A 26,146-nucleotide genomic window follows, 5' to 3' on the forward strand; every position below is an offset into this window, starting at 1 on the left:
AATCTATCAAAAAAGGTGGACCTGTTTGTTAGCGAAATAAAACATTTAAATCTATTTAAAAAGGTGGACTTGTTTGTTAGCGAAACAAAATGTAAGTGTTCCAAATAGTTAGACTAGGATGTGGTCAGCGAAACAAAACTTTTCACTGTGGCAAAAAGGAGGACTCGTATGTAGGCGGAACAAAAAGTTGAACTGTTAAAAAACGACGTACCTGTATGTTAGCGAAACAAATTGTATTGAATCAAACTTTAAATGTATTTTAAAAAGTTAGACCTGGGTGTTAGCGAAACAAAATATTTAACAATAAAAAAAATTAGACCCGAAAAATTGCGAAATAAAAGATTTAACTACAAAAAATAAATTGAATTTGGTAGTAAAAAAATATTTCTGCAAAAATAAGTGGACCTGTTAATTGAATTAAAATGTTGGAGCAGTAATTTAGCGAAACAAAAATTTTAACCTTTTAAATTTGAAACTTGACGAGAGAAAAAGGACAACGATAAACAACCATCAACAGACGATCAGAAGCTACCTGTCTGGTCACTTTGCCGTCCGGACTTCCGGGTGTGTCGAGGCTGTCCAGAAAGTAGCGTAACGTCTGCTCTTCCGTCCATTCACCGGACACGAATTTGGGGTGTCGTCTGGCGTTGGCAGCGTACACAACTGAAACCAATCAAATTGTTTGTACTTTAGCTCGCTGTAGATAAGGGGTGTGTAAGACTCGTTTTGATTCGTCGGATAGAGCTATAAAAGAATGGCAATTTTTCGTGCGCATTAAATTAGTTAATTAAGACGTGAACCACTGGACCGGCGTGAAGTCAGGTAAACAATCACGCCCCCCCCCCTTTTTTTTACCTCATGATTGATAAACCTCTTTGATAACTTACGTACCGTTTTACTGCCAGACTGGAAAGGTTTAGAACCATTGTGGTATTGTGGATTGTGAGTTTTAAGCCCCGATTGTGTTGCTTCTCCTTGTGTCGAGTGTGGGTATACAAATGACGATAGTTTGGTGGGATTTTGGTTGAACGTTGTGTCAAGTGTGGGTATACAAATGACGATAGTTTGGTGGGATTTTGGTTGAACGTTGTGTCAAGTGTGGGTATACAATGACGATAGTTTGGTGGGATTTTGGTTGAACGTTGTGTCAAGTGTGGGTATACAAATGACGATAGTTTGGTGGGATTTTGGTTGAACGTTGTGTCAAGTGTGGGTATACAAATGACGATAGTTTGGTGGGATTTTGGTTGAACGTTGTGTCAAGTGTGGGTATACAAATGACGATAGTTTGGTGGGATTTTGGTTGAACGTTGTGTCAAGTGTGGGTATACAAATGACGATAGTTTGGTGGGATTTTGGTTGAACGTTGTGTCAAGTGTGGGTATACAAATGACGATAGTTTGGTGGGATTTTGGTTGAACGTTGTGTCAAGTGTGGGTATACAAATGACGATAGTTTGGTGGGATTTTGGTTGAACGTTGTGTCAAGTGTGGGTATACAAATGACGATAGTTTGGTGGGATTTTGGTTGAACGTTGTGTCAAGTGTGGGTATACAAATGACGATAGTTTGGTGGGATTTTGGTTGAACGTTGTGTCAAGTGTGGGTATACAAATGACGATAGTTTGGTGGGATTTTGGTTGAACGTTGTGTCAAGTGTGGGTATACAAATGACGATAGTTTGGTGGGATTTTGGTTGAACGTTGTGTCAAGTGTGGGTATACAAATGACGATAGTTTGGTGGGATTTTGGTTGAACGTTGTGTCAAGTGTGGGTATACAAATGACGATAGTTTGGTGGGATTTTGGTTGAACGTTGTGTCAAGTGTGGGTATACAAATGACGATAGTTTGGTGGGATTTTGGTTGAACGTTGTGTCAAGTGTGGGTATACAAATGACGATAGTTTGGTGGGATTTTGGTTGAACGTTGTGTCAAGTGTGGGTATACAAATGACGATAGTTTGGTGGGATTTTGGTTGAACGTTGTGTCAAGTGTGGGTATACAAATGACGATAGTTTGGTGGGATTTTGGTTGAACGTTGTGTCAAGTGTGGGTATACAAATGACGATAGTTTGGTGGGATTTTGGTTGAACGTTGTGTCAAGTGTGGGTATACAAATGACGATAGTTTGGTGGGATTTTGGTTGAACGTTGTGTCAAGTGTGGGTATACAAATGACGATAGTTTGGTGGGATTTTGGTTGAACGTTGTGTCAAGTGTGGGTATACAAATGACGATAGTTTGGTGGGATTTTGGTTGAACGTTGTGTCAAGTGTGGGTATACAAATGACGATAGTTTGGTGGGATTTTGGTTGAACGTTGTGTCAAGTGTGGGTATACAAATGACGATAGTTTGGTGGGATTTTGGTTGAACGTTGTGTCAAGTGTGGGTATACAAATGACGATAGTTTGGTGGGATTTTGGTTGAACGTTGTGTCAAGTGTGGGTATACAAATGACGATAGTTTGGTGGGATTTTGGTTGAACGTTGTGTCAAGTGTGGGTATACAAATGACGATAGTTTGGTGGGATTTTGGTTGAACGTTGTGTCAAGTGTGGGTATACAAATGACGATAGTTTGGTGGGATTTTGGTTGAACGTTGTGTCAAGTGTGGGTATACAAATGACGATAGTTTGGTGGGATTTTGGTTGAACGTTGTGTCAAGTGTGGGTATACAAATGACGATAGTTTGGTGGGATTTTGGTTGAACGTTGTGTCAAGTGTGGGTATACAAATGACGATAGTTTGGTGGGATTTTGGTTGAACGTTGTGTCAAGTGTGGGTATACAAATGACGATAGTTTGGTGGGATTTTGGTTGAACGTTGTGTCAAGTGTGGGTATACAAATGACGATAGTTTGGTGGGATTTTGGTTGAACGTTGTGTCAAGTGTGGGTATACAAATGACGATAGTTTAGTGTAGATTTAGGTTGAAGGTTGGTAAGTAGCAAAGTTTGCAAAAGATCGAAAAAAAGAGTAGAAACTACTGGATATAATGTACTGTTTTAGTGTGCTTCATGTTGCTAAAAATAACAAAAGGAACTCATTAACCTACATTTAATTAATTGTCTGATTTCATTTTTGTCCACTTGCCAATTTCGAATGTGTTCCTTTCTCAGAACTTTGTTCATTATCTAGCAGTTTATCAGTAAGAATGTATGTTACCTAACCCCACTCAACTTCCACCAAAGGGCGCCCATGATTTTAAGCAGTTTTTCAACCTCCTAATAAAAAGATATGTCACCACACTCCACTTCAACCAAAAAGGGCGCCCATGATTTCTAGCAGTTTATCAACTTCCTAATGTCACCTAACCCCACTCCACTTCCACCAAAAGTGCGCCCGTACCTCACATGTAGGCACCATGTCGTGACAAGGTGTCAGCAGACGGCTAGGGCGGGGCAGGGTTTTAACCAGCAGACGATATGTCCTGCACGTGACGTAATGAACGAAACAAACAAAACATTTCTAACTCCCACGACAGAAGATTTCAGACAACTTTATTAGTGTCACGGTGACACATTCTCTACTGCTAAACTGCTCACCTGCCAACTTAGCGGTTAACTGTTGAACTGCTAACTTAGCGGTTAACTGTTGAACTGCTAACTTAGCGGTTAACTGTTGAACTGCTAACTTAGCGGTTTATTGTTCAACCGCTAACTTAGCGGTTAACTGTTGAACTGCTAACTTAGCGGTTAACTGCTCACCTGCCAACTTAGCGGTTAACTGTTCAACTGCTAATTTAGCGGTTTACTGTTCAACTGCTAACTTAGCGGTTAACTGTTCAACTGCTAACTTAGCGGTTAAGCTAACAGACATGCAGCAGTAAAAAAAAAAACATCAATGAACTGGAATAAAACAGTGAGTTCAAACAGTCTAACCTGCCTCACAAACAATTGTTGGAATTCTGCCCTCAGACGCGAAAATGCGTTTCGTCAAAAAAAATTGTAAATTTCTTTTCTGTAATTGTAAAACCAGATTTACAAAGATAAATTACTACCTCAACTGTCCTCGTTAGAACCTGTCTCTTCATTGTAGTCTATTTTAAATTTTAAATGTTTACATGTTTTACATATGAAAACTAAAGCGTTAAACCAGTAACCAACTAGATATATTTCTAGCTCCAAATTCTTACTCTTGCTTTACCTGAAGTGCAATCAATTTAGACATGTGATGTCATCGCTTGTCAATCTAGTTAGGCTATTCATCAAGGTGGGGGGGGGGGGGGGGGGGGGGGGGGGGGGGGGGGGGGGGGGGGGGGGGGGGGGGGGGGGGGGGGGGAAACTGAGTTTAAACCCCCGTGGCCTTGCGGTAAAATGGCTTTAGAAGTAAAACTCGGGAGAAAATCAGCACACTATATATATATATATATATATATATATATATATATATATATATATATATATATATATATATATATATATATATATATATATATATATATATATATATATATATATATATATATATATATATATATATATATATATATATATATATATATATACGAATATGATTTGTAAGTAGGCTGAGATCTGTATTGGTCTGACTCACAACATAGTGTAAGCGTAAGATTGCCATTTGATTACAAATGCTGCTCTATGGGTCTGGCTCACAGATTAGTGTAAGCATTAGGTTCCTGTTTACTCCCAACATAGTGTAATCGTTAGATGCCCGCTACCCACACATACTGTAATGTCTCAGTCGACTTCATCTAATCAATAGCCTAAGATGATGGCGGTTAATGAACTGGAATGTTTCAAGAAATGCTCCAGGCCGTCCCCTCTCCAACAACTTGTTAAGTTATTCTACCGTTTCTATCTTGACTTTCAAAAAATGTGAATATGTCTTTTTGTTTTTGTTTTTTTTTTTCGAGAAATTGCAAGAGCTTAAAAAGTTACAAAGCGCATGTTTAATTTTTTATTACCCAATCCTTAGAAAAATTACTACAGCTAATGCGATGCAAATACTTTAACATCAAGATAAGTAATTGAAACATCACTTCCAATTATTGTAACATCGCTTCCAATTATTGTAACATCGCGACAAATTAATGTGGCAAATCACATAGCATTGTGACACCGTGACAAATTATTGTAACATCACTTCCAATGATTGTAACATCACTCCCCATGATTGTAACATCACGACAAACGACACCTTAACGTCTGTTTCCCCACTTCACTGTCTCCTTACATTGAGATTTTAATGACCTTGAGCTGCCGTTTGCAAAAAAAAAAAATTTTAACGTACCAGAGTTTTCACGTATTCTGGCATTATCTTGATAGTACCTGTCGTGTGAGGGGGGGAGGGGCAGAGACGCGCACCGCAGGGGTGGTAACAGACAAAAGGTGAGTAACCCAGTGGGAGTGAGTACTGGCATGCACGTGATAGCCTGGTGACGTCACATAACCTTTTCACGTTTCTGCTCAATAGGCGTACATCAGCGGTAGATGCCCTTTACGTAACTTGTGATTTATTTGATACTTGATCATCATAAGACTAGCGGAACCCGCATTTTTTTTTATAATATACAATACTCGATCACCTTTGTAAGACGGCAAAAATTCAACATTAGAAACATTTACAACAACATACCACCTATGTAAGAAACACATGTATACACAGATATACATAAATATGTGTACAGCATGCATGTTTATAATATAAAGTTAGCTTTATAAAACAGTGAGTTGAAGAAAGACACATAAAAAGCATATACTTTATATACGTATAAACAACAGACCTCCTTTAAAAAGCGGTGAAAGTTCAGCTGAGAATCAGAAGACACTTATATATACGTCTTATGCATTGAGTTATTTATAGAACTTGTTTGAAAGAAGGCCAGATCTGAAGAAGTGTTTGGAGTCCGGGTCGTCTCTCAGCAGTCCTGTGTTTAGATGTCTGATCCACAGCACCCGACTGCTCTAAACAAATCCGTCCTCCTCGCCTGCATCTTCGCAAATTAAAAACGCGTTCGTTCGTCTCGTGGGCTGCGGGCCTTACGGCCTAGTAGTTAAGTTATAACAGTTGTTTTACAGATATCAACGCAAGGTATTGAGCTTTATGGTGATAGTAGGGAAAAGGTTGTCTACAATTGTTTAGGAGATTTAGCCTAAGATAAAATAAGTATCTCTAATCAAGGGTCAGACAAAATATCTAAAGACGACCCACAAAGCAATAAAGAATGGAAAGGGATATTCCGAAAATAGCGATGAATCGGGCATGTACTGAGAAGGGAAGGGGGTCAACAACGCGAGGCAAGGTTTGAGCTGGAGCCCCAATGGGTAAACAAAAATTGACCAAAGCAATCCTAGAGATGGACAGTGGAAAGAGAAACAAGGGCGGCTGGTATTTCGTGGGCTCAATTAAAGAGAGCTGCCCAAAATAGCATTCTGCGGAGAGGTGTGGGTGCAGATTAACTTCTCACGGGGGTTCAAAGCATTAAATCAAAGTAAATCATTCTAAACACACTCTTTGGTCAGTAGTGCAGATAAACGACACCTGTTTCGGTGTAGAGGGATTTGTGGCTAGTTCTGTGCCCAATCGCCTTTCGGGTTTGTAATCGTGCGCTCTACCCCTTGACCTCTCCATGTATTTTAGTAACACGTAAATACTAGTAACGGGCCAATGCGGGCTTTGGCCGCACTTCGGGCTTTGACCGTAACATATACACACATAATAGTCAAATACCACTTGCACATCACACATACATGTTCCACGTGACACATAAACGCTCAAACCACACATTCATGTGTCACCCACGGGTGATCCACCCACGGGTCACCCACCCAAGGGACACCCACCCGACCCGCAAGACATCCTCCCACCCCAGTCGTAAGTCACCTACCCACCCCACCCTTAGTTAGATGACACAACCACGAGTCACCCTCCCACGAGTCGCCCACCCACGAGTCACCCACCCACGAGTCACACACCCACGATTCACCCACCCACGAGTCACCCACCCACGAGTCACCCACCCAAGTGACATCCACCCACGAGTCACCCACCCACGAGTCACCCACCCACGAGTCAGCCACCCAAGGGACATCCACCCACGAGTCACCCACCCACGAGTCACCCACCCACGAGTCAGCCACCCAAGGGACATCCATCCACGAGTCACCCACCCACGAGTCACCCACCCACGAGTCACCCACCCACGAGTAAGCCACCCTAGGGACATCCACCCACGAGTCACCCACCCACGAGTCACCCACCCACGAGTCAGCCACCCAAGGGACATCCACCCACGAGTCACCCACCCACGAGTCACCCACCCACGAGTCACCCAAGAGTCACCCACCTTGCAGGTCCTCTATCTGTATCGCGCCGTCACCATTCACATCCAGCTTGTCGAAGGCCTCGTTAATGACCTTGACCCTGACCTCTTCCATGGGAGGGGTCAAAAGGTCCATAAACTCCTTAAAGTCTATATCCCCGTTCCCGTCCCTATCCAACGCCTTGAACAGCGTCTTCAGATCCTTCTGGGAAAAGTTCAAGTTATAGTTCTTGACCCCGATAGCCAGTTCCTCAAAACAAATCCGCTTGGAGTAGTCAATGTCCATACGCCGGAACACGCAGGACAGCTGCTTCAGGGCACCGATGCCCTTGCGAAGGCACTGTGACTGCAGGGCAGAGACCAGCTGCTGTGTCCGTTTGTCCATCACGGGTGGGCTACTCATCCTGGTTGTTGCACGTGATGTGAAGGGGGCGGGGTTAAGTGGGGATGTTCACATAAATTAGGAATGCCGCCGCTTGAATTTCACATAACAGAATCACAGAATGAATTTGAATTGAGTTTTAAATCCAAAAAGTTGTAAGTTGTAAGAACATGATCAAGAAATAATTCAAATTTCAATGTTGACTACTAAAATTATTTAAATCTGCTTTTAGGTAAAAAAAAAATATGTAGGCCCAATTTATAACGTGTTTCCAACTTATCTTAAAATAGAGCTTATACACAAATACAAAACTCTTCACATTATAACACAATATAACATTTACATCGACCCGTTCCCTAATATTATATCACATTTCTGATTTTAGACAATCCTACGCCGCTGTCGCCTACCCCTTCCCCTGATAAATATTCATGTTATTCATAGCAACGGTTACTGTTCCTGTCATTTCGTCAACCAAACGGTTATCTTACAGATAGTCATTCGAGGTTTTATAGCAACTGTACGGTTGTAAAGTCTAGAATTTTAAAGCAAAACTCGACTCAACAATATAACTGTTCGTTTGTTACATTTATATTCATAGGCAAGCAAAAAGAATTTCTTCCAGACTTCTCCTCGGGGAGGAGAAAGAAAGTCTACCGCCCTCCCCCCCCCCCCCCGACGAAAATTATATCGAAAATATATACTTTTAACAGTGTCCGCCCCCCTCAAAATTTGACAGGTAGAGAATTAGATCTTTTACTTACATGTGAAATTTCATTTATCTATCTGGAATAGTACTCAAATTATAGGCTTTTTAAAAATTCAAAGTAGGAAAAGTACCACTTCCGGTTATCGGAAATCGCTCAAAAGTTGATCAGGATCTACGATTTTGAGAAAATACTTATATATGAAATTTTATCAACCTAGCTGTAACGGTACTCCAGTTATCGTGTTTACACACAGACAGACACACAGACATACGGACAATATTGCAAAATTATGTTTTTCCGTATCAGTGAGGTGTTAAACGTCGAGATTTGTTAAAATATCGATTTTTTTTTTGCACGATTACAAGACTTTCTCTATACTTCGTATATACGAGAAAGTAAAAATATTTGCGAAAATAGGCACTGATTTTTTTAAATTGAATATTTGTATAGCATCCCCCATCCCCCTTATCTATCAATCCATACCCCCATTAACATCCGAAAAAACATGATGTAACACAATGTTATACCAGCCCCCTCCCTAGAGCTATACAGAACGCATGCTATCCGGCACACATGTCGCCGTGAAACACACTGAAAATTTGTCATACCATGATTGAACGTTTATTTTTACTGTTAACACGAGTTACTCCCCTTGCACGTTATCTCCCCTGCCCCTTGCTACACCAGACTACACCGTGCGGACAGACCAATAAAATCTGACCTTTAACCCGGAACTGACCCGAGGCTACTCAGTCTCATCTGCGTTTCGTTTGTTTTCTGTGCCAGCTGTACAGAAATAGAAGGCAACCGAATACCCAGGCTACGAGTCAGATCTATTTATCTTTAGTAATGTAAACGTCGCGTGCCTTTAAAAAAATTATGCATTGATCATTCTCTTCGTTTGACAGATATTTGCTCTTTTTAAAATGAAAGAAGCGCTTTTGGCACGAAGTATGTAGAATAGATCTAGTATGCAGACAACCTTTTAAAAAATTGTCGAGGTTAACACTAGTTATGACAGACAAAATATTCAGAATATGCTAATTGGAATTCGAAATGAAAGTACCTATTAAAACGTCACAGAACTAACAAACAAAAACTAGATTTATCGACTATTTGGTAGTCAACACAATAGCGCCGACAACGACACTAAGAAGCAGACTGTAATCCTCTTAAGTGCACTAATTAGCCGACTAAATACCGAGATCTAACACTCTGGGCGAGAAATATTTCCAACATGCATCGAGAATTGAGAATTGTCACAAGACGAACTCACACAGCACTACACGCGCGCTCGTCTGCCTGCGCATCACGAATAACGGCAGCGCCAAGGTTTTTTAAAAACCCGGAACACGTGCGATGAGCAATGAGTGGATGGCAAAAAAAAAAACACCGAAACAAAACATGCAAAAATCTTTTTTTTTTTAGCTAGCGTGTAATAGGCTGTATTCGGAATTTAGTTTAAAAAATTAAGCAACAAAAAAATTAGAATTTTTTTCTTAACATGTTTCGACATTTTGAAGCCGGTCTGAAATCCTTTATTTCGAAATAGCGAATTTGAACCTCCAGAAATCACAATTATGAAACCATGAATCATTAAATTATTGTAGTCTCAATAACAAATTCACAAGGGACTTCTGAAAAAATTACCTAAAATTTTTAAATTAATTTATTCTCAACTAAACCATACAGGTAAGCACAACGTAGGTTTTATTTTTTTAAAACAACCTCACACCGGCAACTCACGCGCTTGATGGTCGGATGTACTCACGAGCAGATAGCGGGTACAACTGAGGCAGGGATGTGCGACAGTGTAGCGCCGGATTCCTGACACCAGGTATAGATGGGCAGAGAGATGCGCATCTTCACTACCTGAGAACCAGTTGTCAAATCAGCTCTAACTTTCGCACGCGTGTTTACATTGCCTCGTCCGTTTCCTGTTGTTTTTTATTTTTTTATTGTTTTATTTATGTATTTTTTACCTATTCTTTTTCTTTATATATTCTTCCAACATGACTCTCATATAATTAAGATGGACAGATTAATTAGTAAAGAAAAATGGTATCTGTAAAATGTTCTTTGATGACTAGTTCACGTGGTGTAGGTAGAGAAACAGGATTTCCTGTTTACATTCAGGGCACTAGGGGAGTATCTTTAGTTACATTCAGGGCAGTACGAGGGTATCTTTGGCAGTTTCATTCAGTTACATATAGAGGCTAACTAATTGTGCATTATATTCTCAAAAAACCTATGCAATTTTCGCCTTTATCTGTTTCCGTAAAAAACATCAGTTTTGTCACAAACTTTAATATTTCTATCGAATGATTGCACTGAAAGTGCTTCGACGAACCTAACAGGCTTATTTCAGAATATATAAGAAAGTTTAAGGGGAGCTCACTCCTACATTATTTTACTTCACTGCAAATTTAAAAGGCAAATAAAGTTAGGGCATATTCAAGGGTTGATAACTTCTTCAACGTAACACCAGCGTATCAACACTATTCTTATTCACCGAGATCATCATTTATTCCAAACATCAATATTCTACATGGCAATTCACCAGCAAGGCGAATAGCCATGTATACAATTTGGAATACATTTTTTAGATAATTATACGACTCATAATTAGTGTCTGAACTAATTAATTAATTATTCACTTCGTATGCGCGTTTGTATAGTATATGTTGTTAATAGTATTTCGTGGTATTTCATCCGTCTGTAATTTTGGTGTCACCGCAAAGGTTAAGAGGTCAACAACAGAAATAACTGGGTAACAATAGAAATAATTGGGCAACAATAGAAATAAGAGGTCAACAATAGAATTGATGGGTTCAGCCAGACCATGTCAATAAGTTGTAGTTATTGCCAACGTCACTAACATGCACTTCAATTTGTTGGTACTTTATTCAAATTTTAATTCTATTGTGAAACACACTAGGGTAAATTGTAGAAAATAAGATCCCAATAAGTTAGTAATACATATCAACGACTTGGAATTTTGTGTTATACTGTGCTCATAGCTCGCTCTAGATCCATATCAAACTAGATTATCTATGTCCCTTTATACGTGGACTGGTTAGACCGGTCTTGTCCATGATCCTATCAGTTGTGTGTATTATTTCGTGTATTTATGTGTGGGTTTGTGTATGCAAGTGTGGGGGCGTGTGTGTGGAGGGATAAATTTCCTGGTTAAACACGCTTGAATGATTTCCAGATCTGCTGCTATCCAGAAGACAAACACTTTTGATAAATTCCAATGGTTTTTAACCTGGGTTCGACCAAACCCCAGGGGTTCGGTGAGTCAGTCTCAGAGTTTCGGCGGAAGTCAAGGCACACACCCGACTCATATGATTCATGTTCGATAGGGCTATTAAGAAGGGTTCGATGAATGCGCATATAAAAACTAGTGGGGGTTCGATACCTACAAAAAGGTTAAGAACCACTGACTCATTCAATGCAAACAACAGTCATTGTATAATGCACAAATTCAAACAACCGAGATAGTAGAGTGATAACAACTATTATGAACCGACTTGCAAAGCTTCATTATTCTAATTAAAATTAACAATTTTACAGTTGGGTAACAACTCCCATGCAATCGACGCTTTAAACGACTGTGTAGACTGTGCTCCACTAGGAGTTTTTTTAAAAGTTAGAGTCACCCGGTGCAGTCCGCCCCCCCCCCCGACACCCCATTGTAACGCCACGGCCTATATGACCGCTCAGGCTACGATATCCTGGGTGGTAGAGTAACCCGGCGCACCCCCATACACCCCCTTGTAACGCCACGGCCTATATGACTACACTCAGGCTACGATACCCAGGGTGGCAGAGTAACCCGGCGCACCCCCATACACCCCCTTGTACCGCCACGGCCTATAAGACGCCACTTTGAACGACTGACTCCTGGAGGCGGCGGGTACCTACAGCTGTTGACTTGACTTGAAGACAGCTTTTCAGCTCAGTCAAAGCTTTAAGCGTCTGGCTAGTGCCGCATTCCACGACTGTTGGGCTAGTCGTAAAAAAATACAGTATTTGATGCTTGATTGGTCTTACAACCGGCCAGGTTGATACAACTATCAATGTATAAAATGACCAAAGTCATCCATCAATTTATAGAATGATCGACGCCAACGATAAATGCTTAGAATCATTAAACTAGGCAGTAAATAAAACGATGAAATCAACTATCAATATATAGAATGACTGAATGAAAATATCAATATAAATAATGATTCAAGATAACAATAACACCGAATGAATGAAAAGAATACAATTCAAAACAACCAGAGTTATTAAAATCATCAATGAAGTTAATTAAAGCCCTCTAATCCCTCCACTCCTAACTTCCTAAAAGAGTCCAGTCTTTAAACAAGGAATCAATAAACGAAAGCTCTTTATGAGGCTTCTAAGATTCTCCATACAGGTCCGGTAATCAATGAAAAGGGCCGGAACTCGATGATGCAGCGTAACCATGGTAACCGGCGAGAAATCATAGGACTGGATACTGTTGGTTTGTAAATGGGTCAGTGTGGGTAACTGGCAGTGTGGGGGGTCAATGTGGGTCATTGGCAGTGTGGGGGTAGGTAAATGTGGGTCTCTGGGTGTGCGGTGGAGGAATCAATGTGGGTCTATGAGGGGGGGGGGGGTCAATGTGGGTCACTGGCTGCGTAGGGGTCAATGTGGGTCACTGGTTATGTGGGGGTCAATGTGGGTCACTGGCTGCGTAGGGGTCAATGTGGGTCACTGGTTATGTGTGGGTCAATGTTGGTCTCTGGTTGTGTGGGGGTCAATGTGAGTATCTGTGGGGAGTCAATGTAGGTCTATGTGTGGGGGTCAATGTGGGTCTGGAAAGATGGTAAAGTCAATTTGGGTTTCTATCTGTGTCGGCGTTCAATTTGGGTCTGGACATTTGTGGGGGTCAACAATGGGTCTATAAATATGTTGAAAGTTGGTGTTGGTCTTTTGTGTGATGGGTCAGTGTGTGTCCAAAAATGTGTGCTGGATCAATGTCAGAAGGATGTATTTGGGCCAGCAAGATATGCAATTAATTAATTGGATGCTTGCTAATCCCTATAGGCTTAAATTGTGGTCTATAGCACAAGAATCACTAAATATTGCAGTCAATTTTTCGTTTAATTACAGACATATTTTTTTTTTCATTTTTCCGAGAAGTGTTCTTTGAGCTATTGCGCAATATTCTCATGCTTTACCTAAACATAAAAAAATGCTTGAATAGAACTACTGATTTATCATCTAGATCTATGCTTCTAAGAATGCGTTCATTTGTCAATATTTGCGTATTCTTCAAAGAAAAAGACGAAAGATTTACTGATAACTGCTTCCTGTCATCCGTTGTTTATGCGCATGCTCCGTAGGACGCCCTTCTAATGTAAAACCCCTTCCTAACTAACTAGCGAATGAATAATGCAGGGGAAATAATCCGATCGATCAAAGACTTATTCAAAATATCAGCATTTTTTTTATATTTCCACTAATAGCTCGTAAATTTGGAAAATGTTGTTAATGGAATTCAAACAAAAATCAATAAAGATACTTTTTTTTAAATTTCAAGCGAGAAGAAGAAAACAGCTTTCTCGTTTTTAAAAAACTTTATATTTTTACTTTCTCGTATATACGAAGTATAGAGAAAGTATTGTAATCGTGCAAAAAAAAATCGAGATTTTTACAGATCTCGACGTTTTACACCTCACTGATACGGAAAAACATAATTTTGCAATCTTGTCCGTATGTCTGTGTGTGTGTGTGTGTGTCTGTGTGTCCGTGTGTAAACACGATAACTTGAGTACCGTTACAGCTAGGTTGATGAAATTTCATATATAAGTATTTTATCAAAATCGTAGATCCGTATCAACTTTTGAGCGATTTCCGATAACCGGAAGTGGTACTTTTCCTACTTTGAATTTTTCAAAAGCCTATAACTTGAGTACTATTTCAGATTTTCAGATAGATAAATGAAATTTCACATGTAAGTAAAAGATCTAATTCTCTACCTTCTGTAAAATTTTGAGTCATTTCCGTTGACTGGAAGTAGTAATTTACGCTACTTCCGATTTCTCAAAAAACGAATGTAAATTTTAAAAGTACTAATAATATTGCGCACTATTATGCGCTTTTTTTATTTGGCGTTCACTTGGTGTGCAATTAATTTGTCTACGAGATTTTATTCTATTTTTAAAATTTTAAGTATTTAAAATGGATTAAAAATCATGTCTATAGCCCGAGTTCCCATCCCCTGTTATTTTATATAAGAATATTCGAGAAAGTTTAGGGGAGATCACTCCCGGTTTATTTTAAATATTTGACAATTTTTTGTTCGACGTGCGTTAATGCTTTTTGTACATAAAATTCAAAATGTTGACACAAGATGTTTGCGTTCATCTCTCCAACTCCACACCTACCCTTCAATCCCCACCCCTATATAATATGTCAACTATGACCGAATAATGTAATTAGTTCACATACAACTGAAAACAATTTTTCAATTTAGTTTGTCAATAAGAAAAGTGGGTCATATCGTGGTGTATATAGAAAACCTTCATAAAATCACATTGAGAAATATTGGCTCAACATTCAGTACCAAAACAACAAGCCGTTGCTATTGTAAATGTGAGTATCGCAAACCAAAGAATTTGCAGGTAAAACATAAAAGTATGTAAAGTCCTATGTTTTAAAAAAAAATGGGCATTGTTCCTGCTTTCAATGATGAAGACCTTGTGGACCGGATCGAGTGTTGTGGACAGTGTTTTTTTTTTCAAACATTTTTTTGAAAAATGGGGGATTGGGCATTAAATTAACGTTAAAGTCTATAATTTCTATCTAGTGGACATGCTCACTGCCCCCCCCCCCCCCTCCACACACCGAAGAGATGACTGGAAGAAACTCTGTAAGAATGAAGACCTTATGTACAAACCAAAACAGACGACAGTCAACACACGCCAGCAACTTACCCACACACCAGCAACTTACCCACACACCAGCAACTTACCCACACACCAGCAACTTACCCACACACCAGCAACTTACCCACACACCAGCAACTAACCCACACACCAGCAACATACCCACATACCAGCAACTTACACACACCAGCAACTTACCCACACACTAGCAACTTACCCACACACCAGCAACTAACCCATACACCAGCAACTTACCCACACACCAGCAACTTACCCACACACCAGCAACTTACCCACACACTAGCAACTTACCCACACACCAGCAACTAACCCACACACCAGCAACTAACCCACACACCAATAACTCACCCACACACCAGCAACTTACCCACACACCAACAACTTACCCTTACACCAGCAACTTACCCACACCCACACACCAACAACTCACCCACACACCAACAACTAACCCACGCACCAGCAACTAACCCACACACCAGCAACTACCACCACACCAGCAACATACCCACACACCAGCAACTCACCCACACACCAGCAACTACCACCACACCAGCAACATACCCACACACCAGCAACTCACCCACACACCAGCAACTACCACCACACCAGCAACTTACCCACACACCAGCAACTCACCCACACACCAACAACTCACCCACACACCAGCAACATACCCACACCCACACACCAGCAACTTACCCACACACCAGCAACTCACCCACACACCAGCAACTTACCCACACACCAACAACTAACCCACACACCAACAACTCACCCACACACCAACAACTCACCCACACACCAGCAACTAACCCACACACCAGCAACTAACCCACACACCAGCAACTACCACCACACCAGCAACTTACCCCTAATCTCATCCACCTCGATGGTTCCATTTTTCCCGGAATCGACGAGGTCAAAGGCCTCGTTGATGACCTTGACCCGGCTCTCGCTCATGGTCGGCCTGAGTGCCGTCATCATCTCCACAAAGTCCACGCCCCCGCTCCCGTCCGTGTCGAGATTTCTGTGGAGCGAATGTGTTGGGTCAGTGCTTTAGATGTCAAGAGTTTATTAAAAACATGTGTGTATACCCCAACCACTAGCATCTGTGTATACCCCAACTACTAGCCTCTGCACCCTACACATCCTCAGAATCCCCCCCCCCCTCCCCCCAACGCCAACACCACACTCTACAGAAATCCAGTAGTACTGTTCAATTATTATAAAACAGTTAGAAGGGACATAACTACTAAAACTAATTTTAAAAAATTTAGTCCGAGAATCACATTATTTAAGAGATAAATCCCTTGCTGCGTTTACATTAGAAACAATTGCAAAAATACATAATGTGTTCAAGAATGTGTAAAAAGATTGTGCAAACTTTCTGGATAGCAAACATTTCTGGATATAAATAACATAGAAAACCAAGCGCAATCTATTAACGCTTCCCTATATGAATTCCTGCATCACGTTAAACAAATTATTACTACTGTTTTTTGCTTTTAAAAAAAATATATATAAAAAAAAAAAAAAAAAAAAAAAAAATAAAAATAAAAAAAAAAAATAAAAAAAAAAAAAAATAAAATAAAATAAAATAAATAAATAAATAAAATAAAATAAAATAAAATAAAATAAATAAAATAAAATAAAATAAAATAAAATAAAATAAAATAAAATAAAATAAAATAAAATAAAATAAAATAAAATAAAATAAAATAAAATAAAATAAAATAAAATAAAATAAAATAAAATAAAATAAAATAAAATAAAATAAAAAAGGAGGTTCTCCCTAGGTTAGGCCTGCACATTGCACTTCGTGTGTGTTGATCCCTTGATCACCCCAAATGTGGGTGACTCGGGTGCGTAATTTTTACGTAGGGAGAGGGGGGAGGGACTGCGTTCGCGCTATTCCCTGACACAGAATAATGTGACATGAATGGCGTATAAATACCTCCCTCCCTAGTTATAGTATAGTTTAGAACAACATTATATGAACTTGCTAACTATCAAGTAAATAGGGATTTTCCCAGCTGTATTAATAAGCAATAATAAAATTTAAAAATCGTTACTACTAAAAATGTAGTTTAAATGGGATGCATGGTCGAATTGTTCAAATACGGTTTTAAGTTCAGCAGAATATTTGTAATCCACATATTGATTTATGATGTATGGGCTGATTTTGTTTGATTTAAATAACTGTATGTCTCATTAACCAGTTAAAGATTCTGCTGCTAAAAAAATGTCAGTAGGAACTACTCCGTTAGTGCTGTAGAATGACCCTAAACTCTACTGTCCCTTACACTATCCCCTAACCCGTAGTGCTGCAGTGAGACCCTAAACTCTACTGTCCCTTACACTATCCCCTAACCCGTAGTGCTGTAGTATGACCCTAAACTCTACTGTCCAGAGGCGTATCCAGGTTTTCGGTGTAGGGGGAGCGGAAATAGCAAAAAAGGCGCCAAATTTGTAATATCTTCTATATAAGTATATATATATATATATATATATATATATATATATATATATATATATATATATATATATATATATATATATATATATATATATATTAGCTGTATGATATTTCTTCGATATGATGTAAAATAAATTTAAATTAGCACTCTGAAGAAATAAATAAAAGCAATGTAGGCCGATGAAACAAAAAAAAATGGTTTCATACTAAACAAATATATATATATATATATATATATATATATATATATATATATATATATATATATATATATATATAATCACACTAGAACCAAAAACAATAAACGGCATAATCTGTTTCGTAATCCTTGTAAAAAAAATGCATAATAATTCCTGGGACATCTATTAAGACTAGCGAAAAGGGGAAATAATCAATATCTTAATATAAATATGTATATGTCTACATATTTTATTATAAATATCAAAACAAATCAATAACTACTTAAGAATCTAATAAAGTAGTTTAACACTATTCGTTTTTACAAAAATATTTTATCTACAATCAGAATTAAATATATTGTCATCATAAATGCTAAACTTTTACAGCATAATGAAAGTTTTTAAAATCAGAGTTGGTATAAAACCCAGCTTTTAAAAATAGCAGTAAAAGATTCGGAATATTAGCCTACATATAACTAAAATATCTGTCTTACATTTCAGATCATGCGCTTTTTTATTAGTTACTGACTTTTAGTGTTGTTTAAAGATAAGTTTTTGACATAATGAGAAGGTATGGGTTAGATCACTGTATTGCTCACACACCTTTTACTGGTAGTTGCAAGAACAATATTCACAGAGATTTATGTTTCAAATGTGCCGACCAAAGATAATTTTTTAACAAATATCAATGTTTAAAACTTTGAGTTGCAAAAGTTTCCAAAAAGGCGCCACTTTGCTAAAAATGGCCAGAGGGGGAGCGGCCGCTCCCCCTGCTCCCCCCCTGCGTACGCTACTGCTACTGTCCCTTACACTATCCCCTAACCCGTAGTGCTGCAGTGAGACCCTAAACTCTACTGTCCCTTACACTATCCCCTAACCCGTAGTGCTGCAGTGAGACCCTAAACTCTACTGTCCCTTACACTATCCCCTAACCCGTAGTGCTGCAGTGAGACCCTAAACTCTACTGTCCCTTACACTATCCCCTAACCCGTAGTGCTGCAGTGAGACCCTAAACTCTACTGTCCCTTACACTATCCCCTAACCCGTAGTGCTGTAGTATGACCCTAAACTCTACTAACCCTTATACTATCCCCTACCCCCCCTAGCCCTGTAGTATGACCCTAAACTCTACTTCCCGTACCCTATCCCCTACCCCTTTAGTGCTGTAGTATGACCCTAAACTCTACTAACCCTTATACTATTCCCTACCCCATTTCGTGATGTAAAGTTTTTAAAGTTATCCTTGGTCTAGCCCAGCAGTCCATGCGGCAGATAAAACGGAGCTTCTCTTTATCAGTGACCTCGCTATCTGGCGAGATAGTCTTGTCAGCACTATAAACAGATGTTTTCACTTTCCTTAGCGAGAGGCGGGTACCCATCGGGACTCGGTGGGCTCACGGACGCCCTACGGACTCAATTAGGGGATCCGACCTCGTGAATTTTGGGTTAGCTGTCGTACACTCCAACCACGCCCTCCCAACTTTTTGTGCTTTAATATGACCCTAAATCCTGCTGATCCCTATATTAGGCACTACCCTACTTCGTGTTGTGTATAACCTTGATCCCTCACTACCACTTCACTACTTCCTACACACCCCACTCCTGTGAAAACGTGATCCCTACACACCCCACTCCTGTGAAAACGTGATCCCTACACACCCCACTCCTGTGAAAACGTGACCACTACACAACCCACTCCTGTGACAACGTGATCCCTACACAACCCACTCCTGTGACAACGTGACCACTACACACCCCCACTCACCTGAAAAACTCCAACAGTTCCTCCTGTGACAACGTGATCCCTACACACCCCACCTCTGTGACAACGTGATACCTACACGCCCCACTCCTGTGAAACCGTGACCACTACACGCCCCACTCCTGTGACAACGTGACCACTACACACCCCCACTCACCTGAAAAACTCCAACAGTTTCTACTGTGACAACGTGATCCCTACACACCCCACCTCTGTGACAACGTGATACCTACACGCCCCACTCCTGTGAAACCGTGACCACTACACGCCCCACTCCTGTGACAACGTGACCACTACACACCCCCACTCACCTGAAAAACTCCAACAGTTTCTCCTGTGACAACGTGATCCCTACACACCCCACTCCTGTGACAACGTGATCCCTACACACCCCACTCCTGTAAAACCGTGACCACTACACACCCCACTCCTGTGACAACGTGATCCCTACACACCCCACTCACCTGAAAAACTCCAACAGTTCCTCCTGTGACAACGTGATACCTACACACCCCACCTCTGTGACAACGTGATCCCTACACACCCCACCTCTGTGACAACGTGACCACTACACACCCCACTCACCTGAAAAACTCCAACAGTTCCTCCTGTGACAACGTGATCCCTACACACCCACACCTGTGACAACGTGATCCCTACACACCCACACCTGTGACAACATGATCCCTACACACCCCACTCACCTGAAAAACTCCAACAGTTCCTCCTGTGACAACGTGATCCCTACACACCCACACCTGTGACAACGTGATCCCTACACACCCACACCTGTGACAACATGATCCCTACACACCCCACTCACCTGAAAAACTCCAACAGTTCTTCCTGTGACAACGTGACCGCTACACACCCCACTCACCTGAAAAACTCCAACAGTTCCTCCTGTGACAACGTGACCGCTACACACCCCACTCACCTGAAAAACTCCAACAGTTCTTCCTGTGACAACGTGACCGCTACACACCCCACTCACCTGAAAAACTCCAACAGTTCCTCCTGTAACAACGTGACCCCTACACACCCCACTCCTGTGAAAACGTGACCGCTACACACCCCACTCACCTGAAAAACTCCAACAGTTCCTCCTGTGACAACGTGATCCCTACACACCCCACTCACCTGAAAAACTCCAACAGTTCCTCCTGTGATAACGTGACCGCTACACACCCCACTCACCTGAAAAACTCCAACAGTTCCTCCTGTAACAACGTGACCCCTACACACCCCACTCCTGTGAAAACGTGACCGCTACACACCCCACTCACCTGAAAAACTCCAACAGTTCCTCCTGTGACAACGTGATCCCAAACTCCTGGAACTTCTCCTTCATCTCGTCTATGGTGATCCTCTTGTTGTAGTCGATGTCCAGATGGCGAAACATGATGCCCAGCTCGTGGATGCCCTGGCTGCCCTTGGCTAGGCACTTGTCCCTCACTGCCTTCAGCAGAGTTTCGCTTCTCTTGCTCGAGTCACCTATGGACAAACCAACATAAATGAAAACAATATTCATGTAAAGTTCCATTTTCGAACCTGACGGTCCATGGGGCAAGTGAAGTAGAGTTCACCTGTTTCTGTGACCCCGGTTTACGAAGGGATATCTATGAGGTATCTGTAATAAGACTTGACTGAAGGTCACGATATCCAAATTAGAAGACCTATATTTTACTTGTCTAGTTAAGACCGATATTGTGTCAATGTTTGTTTTTTTTTTTTAATTTTTTTAGCCTTCAACCACAATGCCATGTACATGTTCACCACGACTTTCGGTCAAAAACGCCCATTGTACATGTACTTATTCTATTATGGTTTTACTACTACTTTCAATAAATCAGAACTGTGTAGGTAGTGAATTGCTGGGTGGATTTAATGAGGGTTCAACACCCGAGCACGAGACTCGAACTCGAGACAGTCGGTATCGTTATAGCGCGCTCTACTATATATTTGCAACATCCCAAAATTTCATAAATTTCATTGCAGTTATCCCTCTTCGTAGACATCCCTAGACGAATTACGGGAATATCCGTTTGCATCATTCATCCTTGTGTAGCTAGCTCTCTATGTTGATGTTTGGTGGGCCCATGACGCGACAAATAAACACCCATCTGTTCTTTGCTCATTCCCTTTATTAACAACAGCAACATAATAGGACACTGCATTGTTAAAGAAGTTTTATTCTTTCTTCATATTTAAAAAAAAAAATGTGAGAAGTGTTGTTTGTTTGTTGTTGTTTTTTTGTTGGTTTTTTTTTTTTTTTTTTGTTTTTTTTTTTTTTTTTTGCAGTTTTAATTTTTTGTTTCAACAGATATATTCAAAATTCCTGTAAATTTTTGTTTCCGACATTGTAGATTATAAATATTTAATAGGAATTAATTTTTCTTTAAAAAAAATACGTTGTTTCCAGGTGACAATCTGTCAATCAAATTACCACATATTCTAGAAAGCCAGACATTTGATTGTCTTCTGCTTAAGTGTTACACAGTGAAAGGTCAAAATCGGCTCAGCGTGTGAAGGTGTGCCCTCAGAGGCTAGTTAACTCAGCCTCGGCAGTGACCTCAAACTTGACAGTGACCTCATGCTTGACAGTGACCTCATGCTTGACAGTGACCTCATGCTTGACAGTGACCTCATGCTTGACAGTGACTTCATGCTTGACAGTGACCTCATGCTTGACAGTGAACTCATGCTTGACAGTGACCTCATGCTTGGCAGTGACCTCATGCTTGACAGTGACCTCATACTTGGCAGTGACCTCATACTTGGCAGTGACCTCATACTTGGCAGTGACCTCATACTTGGCAATATGCTTCAACTTTTAGGTAGAGTTAGCCTCTAGACTCTAGACTGTATGTCTTTACGAATAGGTCCAGATGCCTCAGATTAAAACACAAATTACATCACCGAATCATACAAGATAGTTTATAGTCTACAAGCACTAGAATCGACTGTACCATATAATGCCCCTGCCATGGAGAGGCACCAAACTAAGCTACGTCTTCTCTCCCTTCTGTAGACATAAGCTACAAAAACAGGATTCTAAGGCCTGGTAGTTTGCTACAGGAAGTAGAATCGACCAATTCTGCTAGCAGTTCTGACTGTTTTGTTTCCGATTTGATTTTCATTAACCTTCCCCCTTTCCCCCCCCCCCCCCCCCCCCCGTAGCATAGCACCGCTTTGTTTGCACTACCCCTCCCTGTTGCATTGCACCACTTATTTTTCCCGCCTCCGTTGCAGTGCATAACCTTGTGTGCCCCGTGTCGCCACCCCCCCCCCCAGTCCCGTGTCGTCTCCCCCCCCCCCCCCCCCCCACCCGTTGAATTGCACCACCCAGTTTGGATGACGTGTACGGTTTGGTTGTAAACCTTTACAACAAGAGCTACCATCGACAGCTAATGTCCAATATATACAACACATTAAAGCCTTTTTATGTACCCCTTACTCCACATATCTTTACAATCCAATCTAGAATTTAATTAACTGCTGTTAGCTCAATCAGATGGTCAAAACACTTTCACGTGCGATGTGATTATGCTCACGACGGGGGTGGTGCCACTTTTCTGTTGTTTATTAATGAACAGAACAACATTTAGAGGGTGGGGGTGCTACTTTTCTGTTGTTTATTAATGAAGAAACAGCTAGGCGAGGCGGGGGTGCCACTTTTCTGTTGTTTATTAATGAAGAAACAGCTAGGCGAGGCGGGGGTGCCACTTTTCTGTTGTTTATTAATGAAGAAGCAGCTAGGCGAGGGTGGGGTGCCACTTTTCTGTTGTTTATTAATGAAGAAACAGCTAGGCGAGGCGGGGCTGCCACTTTTCTGTTGTTTATTAATGAAGAAACAGCTAGGCGAGGCGGGGTGCCACTTTTCTGTTGTTTATTAATGAAGAAACAGCTAGGCGAGGGTGGGGTGCCACTTTTCTTTTGTTTATTAATGAAGAAACAGCTAGGCGAGGGTGGGGTGCCACTTTTCTTTTGTTTATTAATGAAGAAACAGCTAGGCGAGGCGGGGGTGCCACTTTTCTGTTGTTTATTAATGAAGAAACAGCTAGGCGAGGCGGGGGTGCCAATTTTCTGTTGTTTATTAATGAAGAAACAGCTAGGCGAGGGTGGGGTGCCACTTTTCTGTTGTTTATTAATGAAGAAACAGCTAGGCGAGGGTGGGGTGCCACTTTTCTGTTGTTTATTAATGAAGAAACAGCTAGGCGAGGGTGGGGTGCCACTTTTCTGTTGTTTATTAATGAAGAAACAGCTAGGCGAGGGTGGGGTGCCACTTTTCTGTTGTTTATTAATGAAGAAACAGCTAGGCGAGGGTGGGGTGCCACTTTTCTTTTGTTTATTAATGAACAGACTCGGGCGGGGGTTGAGGACCGCCGCGGGTGTCACAATCAAAAGTAATGAAACCACAACTAATTGTTACTAATTTTAATGAAAACGCCTGCTTTTTCGTTTAGTTTGATAAGTTATATACTTCAAGCGTCACCGGGTACAATGCGGGATGGGAGAGGGGGGACACATAAAATTTTCTATAGTTTTATTACTTCAAATATACTGTCGTTGTGGGAACAGGGCGACCCCCTGGGTTACCGCTCCTGGTGTCACCCGCAGAGGTGTAGCGACCTAATCCGGCGCCCGGGGCGGACTATCAATTTTGCGCCCCCCCCCCCCCATTTATATATAGAGTTTTTCCTGTCTGTGAAAAAGACCCCCCCCCCCCCCCTAAGTTGGAAAGGTTTGTAGCACTTCTTACCAGTTACCCCTGTGGGGAGGGGCTGCTTTGGGGACTGACAATATGCAACCAGAGTTTCTTCCGGGCATATCTTCAGCGGGGGGGGGGGGGCGAACGAAATTAAATTTATATAGAAAATATATACTTTTAACAGTGTCCTCCCCTACCCCGAATAAAGTCCACCGCCCCCCCCCCCCCCCAGAACTTAACTTCAAGTGCCCCCCCCCCCCCCCGCGGAGGAGAAAAAAGTCTGGTAGAAACACAGTACATAACTAGGGTAGAGGGGAGGTAAAAATCTTGGGGAAAAAAACATGACGTTGGTTACGGATGACCCTTATTTCACACACGGTCACGTGTCTACTCACCGCCATGACAGTCCTGCTTTGAAATCGGTACGGTCTGTCGTTTGGCTAAATCACTATTAGACATCTTTATTTTTATTAAATACAATTAACTGATATAAAACACCCACTGTTTTATCCAAAGAAGAATCTCTTAAGTTAATCTAGAAAATATTGATCTACACTATAACATTGTTTTACTCCTGATCTATGTTTTTTAAGTTGCCGAATCCAAATGTTGGCAGGTGTAACAAGCAAATGGCGACACACAAAAAACGAATCAGTCCTTGGGAGATGTGACGACGTGAACCAAAAGATCAAACCTAGCTAACAGCCACGCCGCAAGAACAACAGCAGCTTTGTGCTGTTGCTGTATTGATCAGTCAACATCGATTGAAACGTTCATTTTTTTTTTCAATCACTTCGCTCTGATCCATTCGCCCCCCCCCCCCCCCCCCTCCACCCCGATTCAGTTTATTCCATTCCTTTTTTTCCCTCCCCCTCTCCCCTTCCCTAGAGCTGAAGTTAGAACAATCGTCAGGAGCTTGATGATAAATAGTGGGGCTGACGAGACTTGCCCGTGGGTGAAGTTTCAAATGGACAGGACTATAAACGAGATATTGATAGCGGATATGGACAAGACTGGCCGTAGAGGGTCGTCCATAAACGACGTCACGCTACTATGGGGTAAGGGGTGGGGATTTGGTGACATTGTGTGACTTGTGGGAGGAAGTGAGGTTTCAGAAATTTTGACGACATACTTTTGCATTTTATAAGTGTGTTTTAGGAACTAATTTGAGCCGTTATTTCGCGTTTTTTAAAAGGTGTTTTTTTTTTATTATTTTAATAGAAATTGAATAAAGTACCCCAGGTCGCCGAGTTCACAATATAGGCCTAGTTTTTAAAGAAATCTTTTTTTTAAAAAAACTGCATCCCGAGAGAAGGTTTTAGGCTGAGATGTGACGTAATGTTATGGGTGGGGTTTTTGCTTTTGTGATAATGTGTGACGATGAGTCGGGGGGGGGGGGGGGGGTAGATCGTCAAAAAATGACGTCAATTATGGATGACCTCCATAAAGCCTGTTGTTAACAGGGATGGACTGGATCAGCCCGACAACCCGACATTTCTGACCTACAGCATACGAGACAACCACGTTAGCCAACCCAGCTTTTTGTAGGGATCTTCCTGGGAACTTCACTTCTTTTTTGTTTAAAAACCGGTATTTTCTAAATAAATAGTAAGATATAACATACATTCTTTAACACTATTTCTTCTCTGAATAAGCAACGCTTAGACATATGTGCTACCGTAGTTAATATAATTCTATA

General features: G+C 41.0%; 1 protein-coding gene across 1 annotated transcript; it reads right to left on the bottom strand.

Moving 5' to 3' along the window:
* Nucleotides 1-463: 463 nt before the first annotated feature.
* Nucleotides 464-25,111, bottom strand: LOC131950350 (calcyphosin-like protein). The gene is made up of 4 exons (XM_059312489.1): nt 24,843-25,111; nt 21,023-21,230; nt 16,189-16,346; nt 464-663 (listed from the first exon to the last, which is right to left on the bottom strand). The coding sequence occupies exons 1-4, from the start codon at nt 24,904-24,906 to the stop codon at nt 464-466; spliced, it is 630 nt and encodes a 209-aa protein (XP_059168472.1). The 5' UTR covers nt 24,907-25,111.
* Between the last annotated feature and the right edge of the window lie 1,035 nt (nt 25,112-26,146).

Source organism: Physella acuta, unplaced genomic scaffold, assembly GCF_028476545.2.
Source record: "Physella acuta isolate Inbredline_101_S28 unplaced genomic scaffold, ASM2847654v3 ptg000008l, whole genome shotgun sequence".
Taxonomy (NCBI): Eukaryota; Metazoa; Mollusca; class Gastropoda; family Physidae; genus Physella; species Physella acuta.